This window comes from Rhinolophus hipposideros, assembly GCF_964194185.1.
Source record: "Rhinolophus hipposideros genome assembly, chromosome: 6".
NCBI classification, from domain to species: Eukaryota; Metazoa; Chordata; class Mammalia; order Chiroptera; family Rhinolophidae; genus Rhinolophus; species Rhinolophus hipposideros.
In genome coordinates this window covers 98,876,586-98,898,459 of record NC_138052.1, presented here as the reverse complement: position 1 = coordinate 98,898,459, position 21,874 = coordinate 98,876,586, and the positions used below count along the sequence as shown (strand labels likewise).

At 37.2% G+C, this 21,874-nt stretch overlaps 1 protein-coding gene across 1 annotated transcript in view; it reads right to left on the bottom strand.

The window, feature by feature from the left end:
* Positions 1 to 2,789: 2,789 nt before the first annotated feature.
* Positions 2,790 to 21,874, bottom strand: part of LOC308498486 (RNA-binding protein 44-like) — a 20,461-nt gene continuing 1,376 nt past the window's right edge. Inside the window, exons 3-10 of the mRNA XM_081050672.1 lie at positions 21,097 to 21,211; positions 20,240 to 20,368; positions 17,903 to 17,988; positions 17,723 to 17,796; positions 16,578 to 16,866; positions 12,056 to 12,201; positions 11,775 to 11,919; positions 2,790 to 3,260 (exon numbers count right to left, since the gene is read on the bottom strand). Of these exons, the coding sequence (XP_080906798.1) occupies positions 11,796 to 11,919; positions 12,056 to 12,201; positions 16,578 to 16,866; positions 17,723 to 17,796; positions 17,903 to 17,988; positions 20,240 to 20,368; positions 21,097 to 21,211 (963 nt within the window). The 3' untranslated portion in view covers positions 2,790 to 3,260; positions 11,775 to 11,795. The remainder of the gene's footprint in view (positions 3,261 to 11,774; positions 11,920 to 12,055; positions 12,202 to 16,577; positions 16,867 to 17,722; positions 17,797 to 17,902; positions 17,989 to 20,239; positions 20,369 to 21,096; positions 21,212 to 21,874) is intronic.

The following is a 21,874-nucleotide window of genomic DNA, read 5'->3' as shown; positions in this document are numbered from 1 at the left end:
GATATTACCATGTCTCCCTGAAAATCAGACCTAGCTGGACCATCAGTGCTAATGTGTCTTTTGGAGCAAAAATTAATATAAGACCCGGTATTATATTATACCGGGTCTTACATTATATAAGATCCAGTATAATATTAATTATGTTAATTATATTATTGCGTCTTACATTAATTTTTGCTCCAAAAGACGCAATAGAGCTGATGGTCCTGCTAGGTCTTATTTTCGGGGAAACATAGTAAGATGTAAGTTCTATGCAAATACTAGTAGCTGGCGTGTATACAACACTCATAGCTCATACATAACAGGCAAAGATACAGAGAGACCCTGTAAACCATCCTACACTGTTCCTGACAGTTTTCTCGAGATAACAAGTATGCTGTATCGGTTTTCTACTGCTGATGTAACACATTACCACAAATGTGGAGGCTTAAACAACACAAATGTATTATCTTACATTCTGGAGGGCAGAAGTCTGATGCGAGTTGTACCAGGCTAAAATCAAGACGTCGGCATGGCCGCACTCTTTCTGGTGGCTCTAGGGAACAATTTGCTCCTTGCTTTTTCCAGCTTCTACATGCCACCCTTATTCCTTCCTCCATCTTCAAAGCCAGGAATAGCGGGTAAAATCCTTCTCGAAATGCCACTTCTCAGGTTGTCTCTTCTGCCCCCCAAGCAAATCCAGCAGCATCTTCCTGTTTCAAGGTTTCAGCTGATTAGCAACCTTTTGCACACAACACACCCACAGGTTGCAGGGATGACAGGACAGCTTGCAGGGCCATTATTCTGTGACCACAAGAGCTAACACTTATTAGACATTTTACTGTGTACCAGGTAGACACTTGCCTGTAAATCACAACGATCAATAGTGAAAAGTCAGCATGTACAGAACCCTGGGTGGAGAGCTACCTGCGTCTCTTTGAAAGGGAACTATCCTGTTACCCGGAGCTTCTCGGTTACACGTCTTATCTCCTTTGACCAGAATTAACATTGGCACCAGGCAGAGCCAACTGGGAAGTTTACTCCCAATTTTGTGATTGTCTTAGGGTATGTAATGTTCCAGGTCTCTGGTTATCTCTAAACATAGTAATTATCTGTATGTTCTAGTTGATAAGCTAATATAGTTCTAGTTGACATGCCCTTTGGTGTCCCAATAATACACTATGAAAGAAAAACAATGTAAGTACGTTAAAATTATCTGAAACTTTGCTAACTGAAGACATTTGGAAACTTGGAATAATTTAACCAGTTTTTAAAATTCTATAAGAATTTTATATAATAAATGTAAAATTAGAGATTTTTGAGAATAAGATACTGGTTTTTTTTACTTGTGGTTCCAAGAGATTCATGAATTACTTCAGTTTCTACATTTAACTTGGGAAGCTTAATTAGTGACCAATTTACTCGTCCTGGCTGAAAGGCTTTTGATCACAAAAGTTGCCTGATCTTTTCCTTTAGTTTATGACGAGGACGTCTTTATTTCAAAAAACCAGAATGTTATCATTTCAAATGACCCTTTCTATATTTTCCCAAAATTGAATGCAGTAACTTGGTCTCTGGTAGTCTAAGAGGAATTCCACTTCATCAACTTTTTTTAGAAACAAACGAGTAGAGGTGTGCTTCTCATGCTGCCTAGTACATTGGAAATAACGTCTAGTCCCTCTTTCCGCTTTACTCAACGCTAACTCTGAATGTAGCCTTTTAATATAAATGCCATGTGATGTAACATGTGGGGAGAAATCTAGGATTCTACTAATTTGATATATGGCCTAAACCGATGATTCTGAAGTTTCACTTAATAGAGTTCTTTTAAGTTTTCTTTTATATTGTGGAACCCAATTCCTGATAGACATTTGGAGTGGATCTGGTAATAACTGGAGACAAAGTAGTATATGAAATAAAACAAAAAGTCCCATAAAAAAGGAGAAATGTGAAATCCTGTAGTTTGATGTGTAGCCTTACCATCCATGTATATTCTACATAAACACTGGTAGGTTAACTTATACTTGGAAATGTCACCAAACCTGCAGAGTATTAACTTGACAGTGGTACTAACGACTCTGCCTTTATTAAATGTAAATACATCAAACATAAATGTTAAATGGGTAACTTCTAATCAAATGATACAAGCTAAATACTGAAACATTTTAACATTCGAATTAAATGCATGTTTAAAATGTTCACCTTACTACCGTGTTTCCCCGAAAATAAGACCTAGCTGGACCATCAGCTCTAATAGGTCTTTTGAAGCAAAAATTAATATAAGAACCAGTCTTATTTTAATATAAGACGGTATAATGTAATAATAATATAATATGATATGATATGATATAACATATAATGTAATACTGGGTCTTATATAATATAATAAAATATAAGACTGGGTCTTATATTAATTTTTGCTCCAAAAGATGCATTAGAGCTGATGGTCTGGTTAGGTCTTATTTTGGGGGAAACACTGTATTAGTAAAACTGTATCTTTAAACAGTATGTTACTTTAAAAAATAAATTTAAAAAATTCATGTTATAAGGCATAAAATTGGGCTTTGAAAATTGTTCCAATTTACACTCCAACCTAAAATAATAGGACTTATTACTAAACGAATGTAAGCAATTTGGTGACCACTTAAATGTAAGTACTTTACCAAAACACACACACGGGTGAACTCTTCTTGTTGAAAACAGGGAAAATACATCTAAATGTTTTATAATGAAGTCATAAAAATGCACTAAATGTATCAGCCGTAATTGAATTATCTTGGAAACTTAAAAATACACATTCCAAAATGTTGGTGTATTTATAGATTCAGTTTATTTTTCTGTTATTAGAGTCTTAAAATAACTGAAAACTGAACCCGTACAGGAACTTCAGGTAGATTACATTTTTTTATGTATAGAAATCATTTAATGAACTCCGAAACAAATAATAAACCTTCTTTTAATATTTAAAAAAACTGATTTAACAAAGGTTGTTAAATGGACATGACCATTTTTCTGATCTAAAATATACAGTTTGAAGTCTCCAAGTAACAAGTTTGAAATACAAAGTTTATAAACATTAAATGTATTTTTAAATCTTACATAGAGAAGATCTTAATACTGTAGAAATAAGAGTTGCTAGGTTTTACAGAGGGCATAAGTGGAATATCAGAAACAGTCGGACCCATTTATCTGGCCTTTTGAACGACACCATCTTGCTATCACAGTTTGTCCTAAGTGCTGGAGAACATTATCTGCAGGAGGGAATGCTTTCCAAAGAAATTCTACAGGTCAAGAAAAGAAGGGAGAAATCAACAATGAAATGTGCTATGATGTGAAATCCATTATGTCAGCAGAGTATACAGCTAGTTATCAGTACACTCTACTACCAAACCAGTCGTCACTGAACTCATTTATCACACACCAAGGGCGTCATAAAATGTGTACAAGTGGACACTTTGGTCAGCGCTCCTCAAGCAGTACTTCGTGGTAATCAGAAGTGTCTGGACGCTGATGGGAACCACTTTGAGCACCTCTTGTCATTGCAGAAGTCAAATGGGACTTGTATTCATCTTAAGTTATCAGTATATATTGAGGACTATGATTTTAATAGTTTTCCTTTCTTAAAATGTGTGCACATTTTTTGGGCACCCTCTGTATATATCATATGTACTCATTTACTACTAAATTCTATCCCCCGACTAAGCGTATCACTAAATCCTACTACTAGATCAGTAACAGAAATAGGCCACCAGATACTAAATACACAGAGAACTATTCAGAATGTTTTAACAGAGAAAACTGGATTATCATCATGGTAACAACATGGCAATGTCTTGAACAGAAAATCACTGAAGTGAGATGTTAAAGCTACTTCATTCACTACAAAGCTAGTATCATAAAGGCAGACTCACGAATACTGGTTGCCTTATGAGTATCTATTACATGAAAAATTATTGCTTTTAAGACAAACATGACCATGGGAAATGAATCTGAAAAGGAAGCTCTAATATGCACCCTTGAGGAAGTATTATATTCATGTGCAATCCCCCCACAAAAGCTGCCTTAGTTTAAGTACAACCCCACCCGCAGTTATTTTCCAGCCCATTGCTCTGCTTTATTTTCACTGTCGAATGTGTCACTATTTGAAGTTATCTTCTTGATTTATTTCCTTCTCCTCTCTGGAATGTAAGCTCCTTGGGGGCAGGAATAAATAATCATAGATGATTTTTCTCCTTTATCCTATTCATATGGTAAACTACATTGATTTTCAAATGTAAAATGAACCTTCAGTTCCAGGAATAAAGTCATTTTGGCCATAATGTATTTTTTTTAAATTGTTGGATTTAGTTTGCTTCTATTTTTCAAAGGAATTCTGGTACCCATATTCATGAGATCGGTCTATTATTTTCCATTCTTGTAATGTCTTTGTTTTTGGTGTCAGGACTATACCAATTTCTCTGGAAGACTTTAAGGCTGATATTCCTTCTTCCTTAAATGTTTGGGGTAATTCATCAATAGAGCCATCTGATTTTATTTTGTGGGAACGGTTTTAGTTATGATTTAATTTCTTTAATCAATGCAACCCTAGTAAGATTTTCTGTATCTTCTAGTTTCTGTTTTTGTTAAGTTTAATTTGGCTAGGAAGTTGCCCAGTTGTCTAAAAATTAAATTTAAATGTATTAAAGTCATTCACAATGTACTTTTATTTTCTTTTCAAAGTCTGTAAGATCTGTAGTGATATATCTTTTCTGAAAAAAAATCTTTACCTTGGTTATTTGTGCCTTTTCACTTTTTTTGCTTAATCAGCTTTATCAGGGGTTTATCAAGACATAATAAATTTTATTATGTTTTCAAAAACCAACTTCTGGCTTTGTTGATCCTTCCTATTATGTGCTTGTTCTTATTTCATTAGTTTCCACACTTCTGTATTTCCATTATTATACTTCCTGTGGGTTATTTTCCTTGTTTTATACTTTTTTTAAAAATAAATTTTACTGGGGAATACTGGGGGACAGTGTGTTTCTCCAGGGCCCATCAGCTCCAAGTCAAGTCGTTGTCCTTCAATCTAGTTGTGGAGGATGAAGCTCGGCTCCAAGTCCAGCTGCCGTTTTCAATCTTTAGTTGCAGGGGGCGCAGCCCACCCTCCCATGCGGGAATTGAACTGGCGACCTTGCTGTTGAGAGCTCGCGCTCTAACCACCTGAGCCATCCGGCGGCCCGGCCGCCCCTATTCTCCTAACTTCTTGAGTTATATACTTGGCTCATTAATTTTCAGTCATTTTTCTTTTATGACATGGGCATTTATAGCTATCCATTTCAATGTACACAGCTCTAACTGTATTCCTCGAGTTCTGAGGTGGAGTTTCTTATCCACTAAAACTTATGTTTTCATATTCATTATATGATTTCTTCTTTCAGTTGCTGGTTTAGACATTTATTTCCAAACATGAGGATTTCCAATTTATTTTTTTCATTACTGATTTCTAAGTTATTTGAATTGCAGCCAGACAACACATTCTTTTCCCATTCCTTTAATATTTATTGAGACTTACTCGTATTTTATGGTCTGGAATATGGTCAAACTTTGTAAATATTTCAGGTGACCTGAAGAGACTTGACGTTATTGCATGCATTATGTTCTATATAATGTCCAGCAAGTTTGTTATTTGGATTGTTCAAACCTTCTATATCATTATTTTTTTGTCTGCTTCTTCTATCAGTTAGAGGTATGTTAAAATCTCCCATTATAATTTTTCCCATTTTTCCTGATAGTTTTGGAAATATTTGCTTTCTATATTTGAAAGGTGTTTTATTTGATGCATACTAATTTGGAATTGTTATTTATTCCTGGTAAATTGAATATTTCTTTGTCAGTAACTTTACTGCTTTCACGTCTACTTTGTCTAATATTAATATCGCATGATTTTTTTCATCCTTTTATCTTTTGATATACTGTTTTTAAGATGTCTCTAGAGACACTATACAGTTGGATTTAAAAACCCAATCAGACAATCTTAGTCTTTTATAGGAATACTTAGTTCATTCACATTTATATGGAATTATTGACATAACTGGGTTTTCATCATCTTACTGAGTACTTCCTATTGGTCCTGCCTGTTCTGTGTCCTTTTACTCTCCTTTGCTACCTACTTTTGTATGATTGTCTATTACTCCATTCCCTCTCCTCTTCCCTCTCCCCTTATATTATCATTGGAATTATATGCTTTTAAAAATTCTGGTAAAACATACATAATATTGTTCTCCAAACATCACCACCATCAATCTCCAGGACGCTTTCATCTTCCTAAAGAGAAATTCTTACCCATTAAACACCCCCCATTCTCCTCCCCCCAGCCCCTGGCACCCACCATTCTACTTTCTGTCTCTGTGAATCTGACTACACTAGGTACTTCGTATAAGTGGAATCACATAGTATTTGTCCTCCTGTGACTGGCTTGTTTCATTTGCTATAAAGTCTTCCAGGTTCATCCATGATGTAGCATTGAGTCCAAATGTCGTTCCTTCTCAAGGCCAAATAATATTCCATTTTATGTATAGATCAATTTTAGCCATTAACTCGAGGGATGCTTCTTGTGAATAATGCTACTATGACTATGGGTGTGTAAATATCCATTTAAGTCCCTGCTTTTTCAGTTCTTCTATACCCAGAAGTACAATTGCTAGATCATATGATAATTCTATTTAATGTGACAAACTGCCATACCATTTTCCACAGCGGGTATACTATTTTACATTCCCACCAGTAATGCAGTTTCCAATTTCTCCACATCATAACCAACAGTTATTTTATGTTTTTATAATAGCCATCCTAGTGGGTGTGAAGTGGTGGTATCTCATTGCAGTTTTGATTATATTTCCCTAATGATTAATGATAATGAGCTCATTTTCGTGTACTTATTGGCCATTTGCATATCTTCTTTGGAAAAATGTCTAGTCAAATTCTTTGCCAATTTTTAAATGAGTTGTTTTTGTTGTTCATTTGTAGGTGTTCTTTATATATTCTGGATATTAACCCTTATCAGATACCATGTTTCCCCGAAAATACAACCTAACCGGAAAATAAGCCCTAGCATGATTTTTCAGGATATCCCCTGAACATAAGCCCTAATGAGTCTTTTGGAGTAAAATTTAAAATTTAATGTAAGACCCGGTCTTATTTTCGGTGAAACACAGTAGATGATTTACAAATATTGTCTCCCATTCTATGGGTTGCCTTTTCACTCGGTTGACAATGTTCTGTGATGCATAAAAGTTAATTCTAATGAAGTCTAATTTATCTATCTTTTCTCTTGTCTGTTTTTGTTATACCCCCCCTCAAAAAAAAATCATTGCCTCATCAAATGTTGTGAGGTTTTTCCTCTATTTTCTTCTATAATTTTCTTAGTTTTAGCTCCTACGTTTAGGTCTTTGATCCATTTTGAGTTAGTTTTCATATGACGTATAAGGGTCTGACTTCATTTTTGGTAAAATTGTTCTTTAAGTGATTACTCCAAAGATTACAACATACACCCTCTACTTATCAAAGTCTGATATCAACTGGTACGGGTGCAAAAAAGAGAATGTGGCAGGTCTGAGACTGCTATCCTTAGTAAAGCCTGCTTGGAAGGCTGGCCCGTGGCTGGTGTCTAGGAATTTGGATTTAGGGAGGGTTCCCACCAATCCCAGAAATGATAAGAGTGGCTTACTGAGCCAACACTGTATAAACAATGTGTTTATCCTAAACAGCTGCTTTCCTTCTCAGAGTCTGGAACTTTGGTACATGCTAAGCAGTGGGTACCCATGTGACCAGCCCCTAATAAAAACATTGGGCATTGAGTCTATTGAGCTTTCCTGATGGACATTTCATAAGTGTTGTCAAAACTCACTACTGGAGGAAATAGGCATGTCTTGTGTGACTCCTCTGGGAGAGAACTCTAGAAAGCTTGTGCCTGGTTTCCTTCAGACATTACCCTCTGAGCCTTTTCCCTTTGCTGATTTAGTTTTGTATCCTTTCGTTGACATAAACCACAGCCAGGAGTGTAACTATATATGAGTAATGTGAGTTCTCCCAGTGAATCACTGAGGTTGGGGGGGTACTGAAGACCTCCCCAACATAGTACATTTTACCCTCTTCCCAAAATACAAGGTGCTACTTAATCTCCTCAACATACATACTACCGTGTTTCCCTGGAAATAAGACCTAGCTGGACCATCAGCTCTAATGCGTCTTTTGGAGCAAAAATTAATATAAGACCCAGTCTTATATAAGACCCAGTTTTATAGTAAAATAAGACTGGGTCTTATATTAATTTTTGCTCCAAAAGACGCATTAGAGCTGATGGTCCGGCTGGGTCTTGTTTCTGGGAAAACACGGTATGTCATATATTTTAATTACATCAGACCCTATAAAATACCATTATTCCTGTTTTATAGCCTCAGTATAGATACATACCACATTCTGATCTTCATTTCTTGTGCGTCTCTGAACTTTCATCTAAAATCACTTTCCTTCTTCCTAGAGAACATTCTTTTAGTATTTTCTTTACAGTGGGTCTCCTTCTAAGTAACAAATTATCTTAGTTTTTAAGTAAAAATATTTATTTCACATTTATTCCTGAAGGCTCTTTTCCTGAGTATTGAATCATAAGTATGTAGAATTATTTGATGGGTTCTGTGAAAAATCAGATGTCAACCTAATTGTTGTACACTTAAAGTAGATTTTTTCCCCGTCACTTCTTTATTGATTTTTTTGGCGCTGATTTTTTTTTTTTTAATTTATTTACTGGGGTGACAATTGTTAATGAAATTACATTAATTTCAGGTGTACAATTCCGTATTACATCATCAATAAATCCCATTGTGTGTTCACCACCCAGAGTCAGTTCTCCTTCCATCACCATATATTTGATCCCCCTTACCCTCATCTCCCTCCCCCCACCCCCCTTACCCTCTGGTAACCACTAAACTATTGTCTGTCTATGAGTTCTTGTTTCTCATTTGTTTGTCTTGTTTTTAGTTTATATACCACATATCAGTGAAATCATAGGGTTCTCTGCTTTTTCTGTCTGACTTATTTCGCTTAGCATTATATTCTCAAGATCCATCCATGTTGTCACAAATGTTCCTATATCATCTTTCCTTAACGCTGAATAGTATTCCATTGTGTATATATACCACAACTTCTTTATCCATTCATCTATCGAAGGACATTTTGGTTGTTTCCATGTCTTGGCCACCGTAAACAAAGCTGCAATGAACATTGGAGTACACGTGTCTCTATAGAGAAATGCTTTTATATTTTTGGGGTAGATACCCAGGAGAGCGATTGCTGGGTCATATGGTAATTCTATTCGTAATTTTTTGAGGAACCGCCAAATTCCCTTCATAGCGGCTGCACCAGTCTGCATTCCCACCAACAGTGTATGAGGGTTCCTTTTTCTCCACAGCCTCTCCAACACTTGTTGCTATTTGTCTTGTTGATGATAGCCATTCTGACTGGGGTGAGGTGATGGCACTGATTTTTTAAGCACTTTTTTTTTCTCTGATGTACTGAGGTCTTTTCATTTTTTCCTGCTCGGGATTTGAGAGGGGTTTATTCAATTTATGGCTTGATGTTCTTCATTGTTTAAAAAATATTCTAGCCATAATTTTTTTTTTTATTGTACGTGCTCTATTTTCTCCCTTTTGTTAAAAACTCCAGTTGCACAAATAATTAGACCTTCTCATTATATCTTTATGTCTCTTACCTTTTGTTTTCCTTTTATCTCTCTGCGTTTCATTCCATAGTTTTTTTCTGATCTATCTAATTGTCACTTCAACTATTTATCTAATATGGTGTAGAACCTACTGAGTTATTAAGTTGTTCTATTTCTCATTAATGAAATTCCCATTTTAAAAATATTTTCAGTTCTATAGTGAAATTCTCAATCCTTTCTTTTGTCTCCTTGAACATAATACATCTGAATTAGTTAGCTTTTGCTGTGCAACATATCACCTTCAAAACTAAGTAGCTTAAAATGACGACCTTTTTGCCAGTGAGCAATGGGCTGGCCTCACTTGGGTGACTCCTGTCGTCTTGGCTGGGCTTAGTCATGCATCTATGGACAGATGCCAGGGTGGGTGGTTGATCTGCTGATACATGCTAAGTTCTGTCACATGTTTAGGGACAGCTGGCTGTCAGCTGGAATGCCTTGGCTATCCTCCATCTAGTCTGCTGTCCTCTAGATTGCTATCTGGACTTCTTCATGTGGCTGCAGCAAATTTCCGAGAGAGCAGAGTAATCAAGGCCTCTTGGACTAAGCTTGGAAATGGCAGGACGTGTCAAAGAAAAAGGCCACCCAGATTCAAGGGCGTGGGAAAATAGACTCTACTTCTTGATGGTGGGGGAGGTTCTAAGTCACATTGCAAGGCGCATGGATACAGGGAGGGAACAATTATGGTCATTTTTGCAAACAATCTTTCATATATACATACACACATACTTTTTAAAGTGTGTCCGATAATGTAAATAGCTGGAGTCCCTGGTGGGTAGTTGCTATTATTTAGCGTTGATACTAGTTTTCATTTTTTTGGTCTTATTTCATTTCCGATTAGTTATTTTTGATTGCACACTCTTATTTACAAAAGAAATAATAAAAGTGTTAGTAAAAATACTGAGGCCTAAAATCATATTACTTTCTCCCAGAGACTTCTGACCTGCGTTTCCTCTAGGTGCACGGGAGCACTCGTAAGTCCAGGTCACCTCCATCCAACCCAGGAAGAACTTCTGAAACTGAGCTACAGTCCCTCTGATGAACTACCTATTTCTGGTTCAAAGGAATTCCTCGAGTACAGCCTGTTGGGGGTCCCAACCCCACTGCTGAGAGTTCAGAGGCCCATTGCCCAGCTTCAATGCTATCAGAAGGGTGCCTTCAACTCCTAGTGCCCCTCTGCAATTAATAGCAGGGGAAAGTGGGCCCCAACGATGGCCCTATTTCCCTCAGACTCATCTTCTCTGTATGCGGCCCAGTCAGTCGTTATTATGTTGATAGCTTTCCAGTGACTTCAAGCCAATGTTCTTTACATTTATTCAGCTTTTCCAGCTGTTCTCCGTGGAAAGTCGGCTTTAATGACCCAGATAGCTGTGACTAGAAACAAGTCCCCATCCACTATTTTGTACAAAGGGATTCGGACTTTGTGAGTGGTAGTTTAAAAGTATCCACACATATTCTTCAGTACACTTTTCTTCAGGAAGTGGGGCTTAATGCCTCTCCTGTGGAGTGTGCACGTCAGAGTGACTACATCTAATCGAACACGACATTGACAGGGGAGTGTGACTCCTGAGGGCAGCTTCCATCTTGCGCTCTCTCTGCTAGCTCCTGCCCTGGGGAAGCCAGCTGCCATGGTGCAGCCCTATGGAAAGGCCTATGTGGTGAGTTCGAGGCTGCTCGCCAGCAGCCATGGGAATGATCCACCCTAGAAGCAGAGCCTCCCATCTCAGTAGAGCCTCCTGATGACTGAAACCCAGGCCAGCAGCTTCTTTACTGTGACAGCATGAGTCCCAAAGCCAAAACCAGCCCGCTAACCACCTCTGAATCCTGACCTGCAAACTAGGAGATAAACGCTGCTCAAGTCCCTTAGTTTGTGGGTAACCAGTTTTGCATTAACAATGAACTAATACAGTACATCTATTTATAAATTTATAATAGTATTATTTTTTTTAATTTTAAATTTAAAACTTTTTTTATTTGGAAAAAATGGAATCAATAGCTTAAATCTTAAAGTTCCAGTTAAATATAAAAGATATGATTGACTTACCTCCTATTGCTTCTTTTATTCCTAACTGGAAGCAGAGTTTTTCAAAACAGATGAAGTCATTTCCACAATAGTATTAATAGATAAGCCATTCAGAAAACCGTTATGATTTATTCTTACTTCCTGAAGAGCATCTATAATACGGTCTCTGTGCAAAAGGAAACACACATGAGCATTTGTCCTTTCCAAAGTTAACGTACTCCAAAGATGGCTAAGTTAGTGAATTGAACTATATTTCTACATAAAAATTTTATAACCAGTTAAAATATAATTGTGGTCATTACCTGCTAACTTCTGGATGTAATTCTGCCAGTCTCTTAATGATCTTGGTAAAGCTACGTAGATTCAATGTATTTGGAGGTATGAATTGAACAGGTGTATCAGGAAATGATTTAGTAGATTCAATCTGTTTACAGTTCTTCTGGACACACTAAATAAGCATTGTAAAAGCCTTTTAAAAATCAGTACCTATTATGCAGAGACAATCCAGCTTATTCAACTAAAATAAATTTTAAAATTATAATACAATAGTAAAATTAAAATAGCAATTACAACATTAATTCAAATTGTAAAATAAAAAGTCCTAAGAAATTTATTTTGATATGGGATTATTTATACCAAGTAGATTTACTTATGCTGTGTTCAGGGCCATGTATTACAAAAATGGCAAACATGTTTTCCTATAGCAGTGATAAAGTACATGAGGCGGCGACGTCTAAAGAAACTTTCTCAGTCGGTATTCCTCATCTGAGCCACAGGACACAAATGACGTTAACTATTTTCTCAATTTCTCCAAAGATAGGATGTAACCAGTTCCACTCCAGATAGACAGGAGAGAGGTTAATTCATTACATACAATGCACATCTTAGGCTTAGCATATACAGGCTTAATTCTTTCTTTCTTTCTTTCTTTCTTTATTTTATTGTTAAAACTAAATGTATATATTTTTAATTTATTAGTTTCAGGTGTACAAGACAAGGTAATACTCAGATGTTCATCATTTATATCCTCACACTGTGAACCCCCCTTGAAGGCTTAATTCTGACAGAGAAAGCCTTGTCTACATGGTAGTTATAAATACCTCTTATTTACTAACTAGGTAATGAACACAAACTACATGCCCAAAACTGTACTACATGCTGGGGAGATAAAGGGGGCGGAAACTAGTGATAGAAAACAGAATCCCCTTCACTTAGGGATCCTACAATCCAACTGAAATGACAAAATTATAATGATCAATTAATTATTATCAACCAGGCAAGTAGGTTATAAATGGTGTGAAACCACTCATAAAAGCTCAATAAAGGAAGAGCTGAGGTTTTAAAGCCTATTAAAAATCAGGATGAGATATATAAAACATTAGATCTGTCACATCAGAGTATGATCGATTTTACTTATTTGCTATTGCTTTATCTCCTTCACTAGATTTAAGCTCTCTAAGAGGTCAGAGTTTTGTCTGTTTTGTTCACTGCTGCTTTCCCAGTGCCTAGAATAGTGTACACAATTGGTATGCAATATTTGTTAAATAAATAAAAGTTTGAGACATAATAGCTTAAGGGATAGTTAAAACCACAGAGAGGATGAGATTTCCATGAAATAACCAAATTACTGGTAACCAACAATGACAGCTACTATTTATTGAGTACATTCCATGCCAGGCACAGTTTTAAGAATTTTTCTGTGTTAACTCATTTAAATCTCACAACAGTTGTGAGGTCGGAACTACTGTCCCCATATTAAGACAAGGAAGCTCAGACCAAAGGTTACGAAGACCCTCCACCACGTGACAAGTAGGTGACAGAGCCACGTTACAGTGTGCTGTTCTTTACCTAGCACTATTCTGCCTCTAAATGAATAAACATAATGAATAAATGTTGAGAATCAGAGAAAAAGAAAGGTGACAAGAAATTGCTGGAAAGGTAAAAGAACTTGAGAGAACAGTTTAAGGAAGCTGGTAATAGGAGCCTGTGCCCCCCTAGCTATGGTGCCCCATTTACACCACACAGCCTTCCCTCGGCCACTCCAGGGCCCACTGCCCCAGCTGACGGGAGCACGAGTGCTGGCACCTGAACCAATGAGCTCCAGAGTCATGGGCTGGGGCACCTAGGGTCCCTGTCTGCAGAATGAGGAACAGGAACACAGAGCAAACTAGTCAAATGACAGGAGCTTGAACTGAAAAAACACTGTGCAGTTAGAATTAAGCAAAAGAAAGCCAAATGGAGGAAGAGAAAGCCATGAGCACACTGAGAACGCCAGTGTGCAAAGAGAGGCAAAAGGATAGCGCACACCAGGGTGCAGAGGCAAGAAACCAAACCTGAGAGAGGAGCAGGGAGCCACAGCTCGCTAGTCTCCAGTTCAGGCCCCCGTGGAGGCCCCCCAAGTGTACTTTGTTTCCTTCTTTCCTAGAGTGGATTGAGATTGTGTACCAAGAAAACCGCATCCTAAACATGAAGTTTTGCTGAGATGAAAGAAGAACAGTTTCAAGAGAGGATGATTAAGCATCAGATAGGCCAAATGGTCAAAAAGAAGGTAGATGAGAGAAAGACCAATAAAAAGGTCACTAGTGACAACAGAGATAGCAGTTAAAATTTTAGAGGCTAAAGTAAGATTATTAGGATGAAGAAGAGAAACAAAGACACCCAGACATTAGACATCAACTACTTGTTTGGGAAACTGAGCAGTAAAAACAGGACAAATAGGGATGGTAGCTTCAAAAGAATGAAAAGTCAAGTGAAAACCTTGCCAGGATTAGGAAGAGTTGTGCCTGAGTGTAAGTAGAGAGAGAGGTCTGCAAGTGGAAATGGAGTCACGGAAGGTACAGAAAAGGGATGGGATAACTCCAAGCAGGAGTTATAGAACAGATGGGATAAAGGCTAGAGAGTTCCCTTTATCTTATTCAACAAATATCTATTCGTTCATCCATTTATTAAAAAGGGATTTGCTCTGATCTATAGATTCAAAATATTCCCGGTAAAAATCAAGTGGGATTTTTTGGGTAGATATTGACAAGTTAAATTATAAAATTTATACAGAAAGACAAAGAGAACAGAAAAGCCAAAAAATTTTGCAAAAGAAAAAAGCTGGAGGACTCATTCTACCAGATTTCAAGACTTACTATAAAGCTTTAATCATCAAGATAATGTAATATTGATAAAGAGATAAACAAATTGATAGACGAGAACAGTCTAGAAACAGACCCACACAGATATGGTCAACGGATCTTTGACAAAGGTGCAAAGATAATTCAATAGGATAGTCTTTTTAACAATAATGCTGGAACAATTCCTTATGTAAAACAAAAACAAACACAAAGAAGAAGAAAAAAAAACCCCACCTCAATTCATCCCCACACATTACATAAAAATTCACTCAAAATCTCCGTGACAATGGATTTCTTAGCTACAATTCTAAGAGCACAAGTTAAAAAAGAAAAAACTGATAAATGGTACTTCATCAAAATTAAAAACTCCTCTGACAAAGATACCATTAAAATGAAAAGACAAAATACAGACTAGGAAATAGTATTTGCAACTCACAAATCTATCTGATCAAGAGTTTACATTCAGAATATAAAAAGCTCTCAAAACCCAGTAATAAGAAAATAACCCAATAAAAATGGTCAAAGTATGGATAGGAACAAACTGCCGATACATACAACAACATGAATTGAGCTCAAATGCATTAAGTAAGTAAAAGAGGCCAGACTAATAAGGCTACATGCCAGTATTCCATTCATATGACATTCTGGAAAACACAAAATTCTAAGAACAGGAAACAGAGCAGAGCACAAGAGTGTTTTAGAATGAGGGGCTGTTCTGTATCTTGATTGGCAGTTACATGCCTGTATGCATTTTTGTAAACACAGACACCAAAAAGAGTGAATTTCACTGCACGTAAATGTTTAAAAAACTGGTGGAATGCCTGTGGAGCCGTGAGAGAAAAGTTAACAAGGCAACTTCATCACTTTCCCCGTGGTGTTTAAGACCTCAGTGAGGTCAAGATGAGGGCATGTGGGAACAGAGTCCCAGAGAGCAGTTTCCAGGCTCTCGGCTCACGTGGAAAGGTGCTGGCTCAGGTAGTAGACGGTCACCAGCTGTGACTAGTTGGCCATCGGCTGTTACCAGTTAGCCATTTGCCACTGATGTAACTGCCGTAGCCAAGTTAGCAAGGTGGTGGCGTAGTGGCGTGATGTGGTGGAGTGTGGATTGCGGATTGCAGAGAGGAGGATTGCAGTTAGCAAGTGAGGTGGGTTGGCAGAGACAAGTGGACGGCGGGTTGCGGATCTTGTAGCTCCTGCTTCCTGTGTCTCCAACCCAGCCGCCAGCAAGAATATAGTGGTATGACTCCCCTATCTATGGCTCCGTGGGTGTTCCTTTTGGGCCTTACCATATCCTGAGTTATGTGGGCAGCGGGACTAGAGACCCCACAGGCCGCTGCGCGTGACAGGGCATATATAATAAAATGACTACAGTTGACGGCTTTGACAATTACGAGATAAGGTTAGCTGTGATAAAAAGCATGTCCAAGAACAGAGACAAAAAGACTGTGAGGTAAGGCACTGGCAGAGCACCTGGTTAAAGAGGAAAGGAAATGCGTTTCCTGGAGCTGGGCCTGCAAAGATCTACATTTTCCTCCGGGAGCAGCTGGAGTTGTTGATCAGGTGGATCCAAGGTTAAATACATTCAGATGAACGTTTTCGTTCCCACCACCAGATTGCTGATTTGAGACTTATTTGTTCTCCAAAGCTAGTTATTGCAACACTGCATATACAAACACCATTTAAGGGATCTATCAAGAAAACTAACCTTCTGGCCCAAATGGAAAAACTCACTGTCTTGCTCAGATCCCCGCTGCCTCGGCCGAGTTCTGGGCAATCTAGAAATGGAGGAAGCTGAGTTGATCTCTTTGCTGGTCCTTTTCTCCAAATTATTCAAACTAATTCTATGTCCACTTTTGGAGGAAAGTGGTGATGTATATTCTCCAGGATTTTTAACAAGCTGCACATTTACTGATTTTCCGTTTATTTCTATCCCATTCATTTCTTTCACAGCCATCTTTGCATCACTGTTTTTTTTAAAAGCAAGAGATGCACATCTAAAATATAAAAGCAGAAAAACTATGTGATTTTAAGTGACTCCATTTAAGACAAAATTAAACACCTATTTTTAATAAATTTCAAACCCAACTACAAATAGGATCCTTTCTTATTGATAAAGATTTTAATATCTGAAATAAACAGCTATCATTTTTAGTGCTAAAACAGTAAAGGCATTTCCATTGAGCTATTGCCATTATTATTTGATACTTTTGCATGTTCTGGCAATGTCACAAAACAGAAAGTAGCAACAGACATATGACTATATGTAGGTGATATAGCTATCTACCTAAAAAATAAAACAGCATCAACTAAGAATTACAATAAAAATAATAAAAATAAAATTTTCCAAGCACCTGCTACATGCCAGGCTTCATTCCTACTGCCTTACTGATTTAACCAATAAGGTTTCACAGCAGTGCTATGAAGGTACAGGTATTATTAACCTTATGTTATGGATAGAACCTGAGGTACTGAAATGGTAAGTAATTTGCCCAGATTTATTCAGCAAGTTATTGATGGAGCTGGGAACTGAACCCAAGCCATCGGGCTGGAGAGCCCATTCTCTTAACCAATGTAACTACCGCCCTATGAAACAGGATAAAGTGCCCCCAAATCAGTAACTCTCCTATATATCATTAGTAACAAGCTAAAAAGTATAATAAAGAAGGGTCTGATGAAGAACAGCACCAATTAACGGGCGCAGCTCTGTGTCGCTATGTGTCCCTCTGCTAGACCAGGAAGGCCCAGTGGGAATGGCCCGAGGTATCACTACTTGGTGGATGTCTAGTGCAGAACCTTTGGCACACAGCGGACACCAAGGAAATGCGCATATATTGAATTTGGAAAACATACCTGTAATTACTAGAAGAATCATAAATGGAAATTTCAGAAACTTGGTATTTCTGGAAACGAGATCTTAAATCAGCCTAAAAGAGAAATAAAAGTTTGTGAAAGGTATGAAAAACCGAGTAATCAAAATACAAACACTTAATAGATCTGAAAACAAAGCTCAAAAAGTACAGCCTCGCATACCTCGGACACTGAAGGGCAGAGACTGCCGACGTGTATCAAGTAACCTTTATCTCTTCGTAAGGGCTCAACACTCTCTTTCTTTGCTTCTAGAAAAACAATACACAACAGCAGATGACCATTATTGTATGAATATTTTTAAAAGAAAGTGTGAAAATTGTTAAACATTTTATTTTCCATTAGCAAATAGCAGCACTAGACTGAAGTCCAAGAGCCTGGAATAGTTTTAAGATTGAAGATTTCTGGGCCTTAATCATATCGTTTTAAAAGTAAAGAGGTCAGACTAGTGGATATTAAGTCTCCTGTAGCTCAGAAATGGATCAATAACATCTAAACAGAGTACTCAATTACATCATAACTGAGAAAGTGTCCTCCATGTGTTTCTGGCTCAGAGAAGTGCTGGCTAAGACGCTGGATGGGCACAGGATCCCCTCTCCCCCATTAATGCAGGGCTCTCTTATGTACATTCCTTTGCTGGGGCAAATCACACCAACGAAAACTTTAAAACTCAGACAAATATCAATAGCTGGTAGCTGGTATATAGCTTCACAGTAATGGTAATGGCACATAAGAAAAGGGTTGGGGGGGACAAATTTAGATAGCACTATTTCAGAAATCACAACTATTAGGATTATATATTTTTTCTTATATTTATGTTTAGGATATATATTTTTTCTTGTTTGAGAAAAAGACTGCATTTCAGTCTCTACTTTGAACAGAACCTGGTCTGAAATAAAAAAGGATTCACTGAATTAACATTCTTTCACGTGACTATCAAAACACATAACTGGCAGAGAGGGGATACACAATACATATTTGTTAAATGAATTCTTAAAGTAGCTTTTATTTATATGTCTTACAATTTTTGTACAATACTGGGATATTTATCATTTTTTTACTGAATAATAATAATAAACAGAGTGCTTCCCATATTCCAGGCAATATGCCAAGCACTTTATATACATCATCCCTTGGAACGCTCAACGCCACCCCGTGAGGTATAGCTGTCATCATTTCCATTTTCTAGGAGGTCACAAATCTATTAAGTGGCAGCGAGGGACTTTAGACAGAACCTTTAGGCAATGGTACCTAACCCTCATTAACCTACTCATCTAACTTGCGTATCTTTATCGTTTTGGTTTATAATGTGCAGAGACAATAGTGAAGCTAATTATTTATCTTTATAATTTATATTTTTCCATTAGGGTGAGGAGGGCACAAAGAGCTACAGTATAAAAGGGAAGGCCAGTGAGAAGGAATCAGGAGAAGACATTCTCCTGTCCCCTCACCTTGCACCAGTTCAATACAGTATACCTCCTGAATACCCCACGTGCTGAGCACTGTACCTGGCCCTGGGGACAGCCAGTGAACAAAACACACCAAAATCCTGAGCGCACTGAGCTACTTACTATGTGAGTGTGGGAAGGCAGTCAATATATCAAGTAAGCAAAATACACAATAGGTGATAAGTGATAGGGAGAAAAATGCAAGGAAAAAGAAAGTAGTTACAATAGACTAGATGACATAATGCCATTTATTTTAAACTGTATATGTGTGTTAAATATATGCATAAAATACATAAAAGAATGGTAAAGAATATTAATAGTGATTATTGCAGGTTAGAGAGACTTTGGGTAATTTTAATTTTTTTATACTTTTATATTTTACTTTAATGTATTAATAAGCATTATTTATACAAGCAGGAAAAAATATAAAACCATTGCTATTATGTAAAATAAAAGAAAAATCCACTTAAGTATATACGAAAAAATAAAGGAAAGTAGCATATTATTAGAAATGACAGAAGGGTGATAATCACATATACTAAAGGAAATTCCAACTGTAATAAACAAAAAGATGAAGACATTCCTGAAGCAGACTAAACCATTGGAGTGAGGGACAGCAGTTTTCCTGCGCAGCGCCAGTTTGACAGAGGGTCCTGGCTGCCCGATGGGAACTGGGAAGCACACTGGGTTCAGCGTGGACCGCACAGCTGGCCGCCCCTGCAGAAGGCCTGGAGGAGACCGCGCTGAGTCCCGAGGGAGTCTGCGCCTAGGGCAGCCGAGAAGGTGCTGCACCTCCGCCTACTAACAAAACCCTGCAGCTAAGCTTTTAGCAGACAGTTTTCTGAAAGAGAAATGAACATTTTAAACTGATTTACTCTTTAAAAAATTGACCTCCAAATGGCTAATTTTCTTGTTTTTTATATTTATAAAGGAAAGCCACAAACAGGAATAAAATATTACAGCAGCTCAGTCTCCCAGAGTAACATAGAAGACAGGAAGCCTATTGTACACAGAAGCTCCGTCAGGATTTCTTAGTAACTTATTAAGAACCAACCTAGTGGAACCTTCGGATCCCCTCCACTTTGTCCTATTTGGTTTCCTTGTGTTCCTGAGAAGTCAGCTCCTGTCAGGTTCTCTTTAGCGTCAAACCAGTCTTCACTGATTTCTTGATAGTTTTTGCAGTCTGAGAAAGTATACACAAGTAGCCATGGATTATGTATAATGCTCACCCCTCTGAGAAGTTATTGAAAAACTCAGAATGAATCAGTATGATGACAATTACTAGTTTTATGTATAAATGTAAAAATACATACTAGGGAAACAAGAGACCTAAGTAAAAAGACTCTGAGAAGTGATTTTCAGCAGTCCCTGAATAAAAAGTACTTTTCAGTCTGAGTGATCTGCTTCCCAGTTTTCCTTTAATTAACACTGATTCCTAGCCTTACTTATCTGACTTTTAAATTATCCTTCATCAAAGAAGAGACTTACCTGTCTACACAAACAGTGAATGTCTTTAAGAAGAAAATAAGCAATACTGCAGCTCTTTATTTCATTAAAATTTGAGTTAATCTTTTTGGAATGATCATACTAATCTCTTCATAAGAGGATAAAACAAAGAATACTACACATAATTTATAGTATATAAATTGGACAGAAGGGAGAATTTTCAGGTTGGAAAACATGACCCAGAAGAATAAAAGTCTGTAACATTATTTGGCATTATCAGGTAAATGAAGTAACCTTAAAGATGTCAAGTGCATGTAAAAATATATTTAACATTCATAACCAGAATGAAGCCATTCAGTCAACCAAGAATATTTATTCTGACTTCCTGAATGGGCACTGGCAATATTTTAAGCCTTATTATTTGTTTTGTGGCGACAACACAAGACAATACATTTTGATACTGACCTTTATCATCAAGTTTCAGTTGACTAAAGTGTACACCTACACCACCATTGTTTAAACCAGCTTCCTTGAGTGGTGTGCCTTGGCTGGGGTGACTAGTGTCAGATGATAAAGACACCTGAGGGTTAAATTAATAAACACAATAAGGACCAGCAGTTATGACGCTCTCACCATGTGGAGGGCAGTCTTCACGGGCACGCGCGCCCACCACAATGAAGGCTATGAGAGTATAATTGCTGTCCACCCAAATTCACACGTGAGCAAACTGAGTCTGTGTGACTTGTTGCTCTCTGTGTGTCACACAGTTAACAAGAATTAGGGGTTGAACCCAGTCTGTCTGCAGTGACTATATGCTTACACTACCATCATTTAGCCAAGTGTCGCATACACACAGTAGAAGTAATCCAGATGATTTTTGGAGATACACGTATAAGAACTTCTCATATTCACATTCAACAGTTATATACTTAATGTGTGTTAATGTATACTTTATATTTATAGGAAGTAATATTTCTTTCCCAGATGGAATAATAAGTTACTTGTTACATGTTAAGTTTATTTGAAAAGAATTATTTAAAGAAATATATAAATAACATTATAGGTAATATGTGGCTATGAAAAATTGTCAAGATGGTACACAAGTAATTAAAATTTAGAACTACTACACTGGCTTTCATGCAAAAGCTTTTAATTTAATGAGACAAGTATTAAAATGTAATCCCAACTTAAAATATTGTTTTATAACTAACGCTTATAAAAATTATGTTATAGCTGCATCTTG